Source organism: Ascidia mentula, chromosome 7 (genome assembly GCF_947561715.1).
Source record: "Ascidia mentula chromosome 7, kaAscMent1.1, whole genome shotgun sequence".
Classification (NCBI taxonomy): Eukaryota; Metazoa; Chordata; class Ascidiacea; order Phlebobranchia; family Ascidiidae; genus Ascidia; species Ascidia mentula.
Genome location: NC_138572.1, coordinates 12221751 through 12227969, shown reverse-complemented (window position 1 = coordinate 12227969; position 6219 = coordinate 12221751). Strand labels below are relative to the sequence as shown.

Here is a 6219-nt window from a genome sequence, read left to right as displayed (position 1 = left end):
TTTCACAAACGGTGTTAGCGTTATGCCTTTTTCCCGTTGGCACGTTTTCTGGAGTTCTGTGCTGTATCTGCATCATTGCCTTGAGGAAGCCTTGTTGGATAACAGGCGAAACGTCGGTGAATAAAGTTACGATTTTTATTGTGCCAGAAGAACAGATTATTTAATCAAAAGTATCAATTCAAGCTTGTATATTTTAAATGAAAAATTACGGAACCAATAAACGGTTTGTGACGAAACAGATAAATCATCACAATAGATATTTTTGTGACGCAATGGTTTCTTTGTGACGTAACAGTAACCTAACTGCACAGGCGGATTTTTCATTTATATTACAAGTCGCCAACTGTGCAGCATCCACCACAAGTTATATAAGATTTTGAGAAACTTAGTTTGGGTGTCAACGCAAAATAAACGTCACGAAGCCTATATGTAGCACTTGCGCGTCGGGGTTGCTCGCATACAAAAAGCGTTACACCGACCTTGCGGATAATTAGAGGTTCAACAATAAAAGTTTTTCGAAAAAAAGTTCATCGCAAGTGGATTGTTGAGTGAAACAAAAAAACTCGTTTAAACCAGAAAAAATGGTCGAAAAGACAAAAGTGATTGGGGTACGAAGATTTCAACGGTGATTTTTTAGTTAATGAAGTAGTTTTTCTACTTTGAAATAAATTGTGGATTAATTTATAACATTGTGTTTATTCAATTATGTTTTAATGTAGCAGGCATCAGGGAAATTAAGTTACATGATTTCAACAATACAATTTTTGTGACGGAAATATTTAGTATATGCACTTGACACAACAGTACTTTTGTTTGTTTATATTTGACTCGTTGGTGTTGCAAACAGAATTCAATTTTATAATAATGCAATTTAGTAATGTAATCCAGTTAGGCTGCTACAGCTAAACACAGAAATTATCTTAATAGTTACAGGGGATACAGCGAACTGTCAAACAAAATAAAGATTTATTGGCCGCAATTATGGTTGGGAATCCAATGCCCAGCGAGTGACCTCAAGTGATTCAAAAATTCAGTCCACAAATTTCTTTTTTTGTCCACACCTGGATTTAAACCCAGGATATCCTGGGCACGAATCCGGACCAGGTATTATTCTTGGTATGTGGATCGGGCGCTTGACCAATGCTGACAATCACCGCTCAAAGCATTTACTTACCATGACAGCCTCACAGCGACCTCAACCGGGCTACCACTGCTGTCGAAAACAGCCGCTTCAGGAATTAAAGACGCAATTGGAAACCACAGTTTGCTACTGTGGTAGTGAAATGGCTCTTGATTGTCTTCGTCACGAATGACTTCCAGGCCTGAGTTTTTTTTAAACGCCTGAGTTTTTTTTGTTTCACTTAGCAATCCACTTGCGATAAACTTTTTTTCGAAAAACTTTTATTGTCGAACCTCTGTCATTAGCCGCAAGGTCGGTGTAACGCTTTTTGTTTGTGAGCAACTCCGACGCGCAAGTGCTACATATAGGCTTCGTGACGTTTATCCATTCTTTATTTGGAAGGTTTTTCTATGGCATAATTCACAGCATAAACACCAAACACAGTTGGTCAAAAACAAACAATCTTACTAGCTGTTTTACCTTGGGGTTGTTTGTCACACTTGGGTTAATTCTCTTTGGCATTGTAAAATTGTTCTAAACCAACAAAACATTCGTTTAAACCCCCAAAACTACAAAGCAGAACACTAAAAACAAATTATCGGCTACGCACGAGGTAAACCGAACCAGCAACTGGCGGATAAATATGCCCATTGTTACATCGTAGTCAAAACAGTTTTTAAATAACAAACAGGAGACAAACGACATAACAGTCGATGAAGGTAATCAAAATCAGTCGTATCGATTTAAAAATATCAAAAAAATACCCAATCTTGCCAAAATACAAATAAAAAGTTGCAACTCACACCATAGCTACAATGATGAGACTTATTATATGTTGAAACAGTGACCCTGTTTGCAGCCTACTATAAAAAATAAGAAAACACAGCCGAATACGCCTCGTTTCATGATGAATAATATCCGACAATGAACTCATACTGCTGTGAAAGCTCTTCTTTTTCGTGTTACAGTTTTCTGAAACGTTACACTGCACATGTTTTAAGATCAATTTAACATAATTACATGTAAAAATGAAAATGAGTCAGCCTAATAACGCCGCATATCCCAATAAAAGCCCGTAAACATGTAAGTTACAGAAGCTCCTTATGGCATTGTTATGTGACAAATAAAAACTGATTGTGGCGAGCACACCGGATTCTTAAAACAGCAGGAGCAGAATTTTCGAAAAACCTAGGATGAAACCCACAAGAATCTGATAAACAATCAACAGCAAACACATCAAAAAGTACAAAAACTGCAAACTAATGTCGAGTCACTGTAAAGACAAAGTAATACGACGACAGAAAATATATATTAAGAGACACTTTCGTTCCTATAACTGTTTTTTACTGTGACCTGCAAAACTGTCAAGAACAGAAATGTTACACTGCCAGTTTGTTCTCTTGGAACCAAATTATGTTGACTGGAGTTATTTTTGTCTACAAAGCGCATTACACATCCAACAGTTAACATTTTTACCAAAGGAATTAACAGCAAAATTAAATAAAGTTTATCTGTAGAATATCATAATGGTTGAGTGAATATCACGAACTGAATGAGCAAATCCATTTCCACGTGTTGGATGAAGTGTATCAGAACTTTTTCCGTTCCAATCTAATCACAAATAGTGACACATTAATAAGCGGCAAGAACACAATTTACCAACGAATTACTTACTTGCTAAATCATTACATTCCTCTTTTATGGATGTTGTGTTTGAAACCCCACCTATACAAACATATTCAGCATATCGGCAACCTAAACGTTCTAACCTAAACAATAATAATAATATTGAGCATTTTCCCATTCATTACATATTAGGTTAGGTTTTGTCTTAATTTACTTAACACCAGGACACAATGCAAACACTGATCCACTTTTCCCGTAAGTTCTAAATTGCAAATATCCTGGAGTAACTTCTTTCACCAACGGTGGAATCGTCGAGTTGAAAATATCTTCACCTCTGCTGATAGTTATTGGAAAAGCTGGTCCATTATCAACTGAACAATCTGGAGCTAAAACAACATTTAATAATGACTTGTGCAGTCTTTACAAACACGATACGTAAGTTTTACGTAAATTCAGCATTGTCCTTGATTTTATTACTCAAATCTGCTTCAGGTGGTAAAAAGTGTTTGAATATCCGGTAATTTTAAATTCTATTTTTTTTATAAATTCAAAATATCGTGTAATTTATGTAATGGAATAGTAACGAAAAGAATATCATCATATTTAGTGTGCGAAACATCCACAATTTACCTTTTCAAATTTATGCCCTAATCAATGAGTTATGTATCAAAAATTGGTCAGAGTGTTAAACACTGCGTCAGGAATTATGCTTTGTCTGATATATCATGTTAGGTTTTACATTGTCTATAAATATACCAATGTTATCAGTGGTAGCAACGATAGTCAGTATTTTTGTCATCGCGTTTTTAATGTTGATTTCTGGTATAAAACTTGCTTTCAAACTGAAAAAATAAAAAATAATTAGTATTTGTCGACTTGTGAATCGATCTGGTCAAACTACCTGGAAAACATAGTATAACCCAATATTGTGTTTGCCCAAGTACCGACTCCGTTTGCATAATGATAATAGTAAGTTGAACCTATTGAAGATGTAACGGAAATTCCAGCATCGTGTGGTGTTCCCCATTCCTGTTGTTCCGTAAATAATAAAAGTGTTTGGTTTTCATTAAATATCGAGTAAATGTTGATAATAATTAACATTTTACCACCTTCTCATTTTTGATCAAGTAAAAAACATCACAAAGATTTGGAATTGTGTCATTCAAATTATCTCGGCATTCAGCAATGTAAATCATTTCAAAATTTCCTTCACGAATTGTTGAGCTGTACCGAGTTCTGATGTCTGTATTTGGACGATAACTTTGTACCTTTATTTAAATTTCAAAACGAATCACATAAAAGCAATACGAGATAAATATTTTGTGTGTTATAGCTTAGCCTACTCGTAATTGCGAGTGAAAATATAAATGATCCAAGTTTCCAATAAATATCATTCCAAAAAACGGGTGAGATTTTCTTGAGGAAATTGCAATGTTGTAAGTTTCGCACCTGCAATGTTTTTAAGATTTATTACATTTACACCTACAGCATAAAAACTAATTGCACATCACAATTGCATATCTTATGCGTTTTAGAGTTAGTTTCTATAGTTTCTACTGTTTACGCTTACTTGTAATCACTTCCATAGTACAGATATCCAATACACCCATAAAAGCGCAACTGTCAAAAAGCAACAAAATTTGTGATGAAATTACTTAACAAACAGGAAACATTTAAAAGCGTCTTCACCTTCATTCCTTCATTCATAAACATATTGCGACCTGCATTTGACAAGTAATAGTAATTTCCTACTGGATATTTGTAAGAATAATAGCTTGGTATCAAAGATGAAACTTCTGAGGATTTTTTTTCCAAAACATCAAGAACTTTTTTATAATCGAAGTAGACGTTTACATCTGCAATTACACCTAAATCTCATTAAATAAGATTCGACAAGTAACAAAAACCTCTTAACAAACTTTGTTTTGGTTTTAGTAAATAATGTTTTGAAAATAGATTGTAAAGATTTCCTCCGTATGATGGTAGAAATTTATTCTTCGTGTAATATTCGAATATCGAAGTACTTTCGTTTGTATTTACTGGAAAAATGTTGGAAACATGTCGAACCATAAGATCTTCAGCCAAAAAAACATGTCCAATAATTTTGGCAATCCAGTTTTCCAAAACACTAAGAAACGAACTTTAGTTAAAGATATTGTCACGTTGTTTTAAACAGCTCATAACTTACATTCATGACGTAGTAAGCAGGACTTTTGTAATCATTGTTAACAGCTCTATGAGCAGATCCAAATGTAAACATGTTTTCCCAGTTCGATTTTTCTGAACGTTTTTATTTTTAAACGACAGTTTTACTTTTTCCAACGACAATAGTTTTTACTTTACCATGTACATGATGATCTGTATTGGATCTGTGTAAAAACCAGTTGTCTGCTTGTGAACAAGTTTGTTTCAAATCGTTCTCATTCACACTCGCAACCAACGTCCAACCTCCACCATCCGTCTCCATATCACAATATACCTACAACAACCACCATTGTTTGGAATCACAAGTATTACAAAACGTGTTATACCTGCTCGGCACTATACGACTTTGATGGTTGAATATAATAATATCCATTTTTATTTTTTCCCGAATGTTTTATAGCCTTACAAGAAGTTGCCAGGCTACTTGAGGAAAAACCATCAGCTGACGAACCTAGATTGAAGCATCTTGTGATTCAACACGTTTTCTGTAACATGCCACAATAATTATAACAAGTAGCCTACTTACCAACTGAAGTTGAGGGATTATTTGTCTGTAAAAAAATAATTTCACGTTTCAGCATGACTTAAACTTGTTAATTTATTCACCCCACCTTTAATTCGACGGCAATATAAACTGTCAACCCAAACAAAACTGAGAGAAATATGAGTACGAATCCATAAATACAAATCTGTACAGTTGTCAGACTTCTTTGTTCTTCACTGTGATGTGTTTTCCTTGTTTTTCCAACTGTAATTGCTTTGCACAACATATGTACAAAAATAGTTGAAATATAAGCCCATATAAATACAGTGCAACAGTAGATTACCTTGATTTCCTGATGGACTTTGATTTATATCGTGTTCTCCATGCCTAACTACGTTGTCATACTCGTTATGATACATTTTATAAGAAAGCAATAAATTCCTAAGGCTAACATGTGAAATGTGGCACAAACGTGTTTATTGGTTTTGATAATATACTGGCTCTGCACTGTTTGTTTTTATATGTAAACTTCGCGAAAGACCACTTAAACCACCATGGTCAGGATTGGACTACAAAATTAGTTGTTATGTCGAAGTCAATCCTTGCCATCGATAAATAATTACGTTCGTGATCGTCCTTTGGAGGCGAACAGCTGCAATAAAAAGTCCTGTGCCTTTTACTGCAACCAATATTCTGTATTTTATGAAATCATAAAATATCAACCTCAGCTCCTACCCCCCGGTGACATTTGTCAAACATCGCTCAGGGTAAAATCAAAATCAGT

General features: G+C 34.6%; 1 protein-coding gene across 1 annotated transcript; it reads right to left on the bottom strand.

Annotated features, from left to right (window-relative positions):
- Window positions 1–2627: 2627 nt before the first annotated feature.
- LOC145909585 (intelectin-1-like) lies at window positions 2628–5866 on the bottom strand. Its single transcript, XM_082996963.1, has 14 exons — window positions 5779–5866; window positions 5563–5699; window positions 5478–5502; window positions 5278–5402; window positions 5090–5225; window positions 4935–5026; window positions 4317–4366; window positions 4090–4195; window positions 3856–4014; window positions 3648–3775; window positions 3503–3588; window positions 2961–3132; window positions 2795–2889; window positions 2628–2731 (listed from the first exon to the last, which is right to left on the bottom strand). Exons 1-14 carry the CDS (start codon window positions 5852–5854, stop codon window positions 2628–2630), a joined length of 1491 nt encoding a protein of 496 aa, XP_082853089.1. The 5' UTR covers window positions 5855–5866.
- Between the last annotated feature and the right edge of the window lie 353 nt (window positions 5867–6219).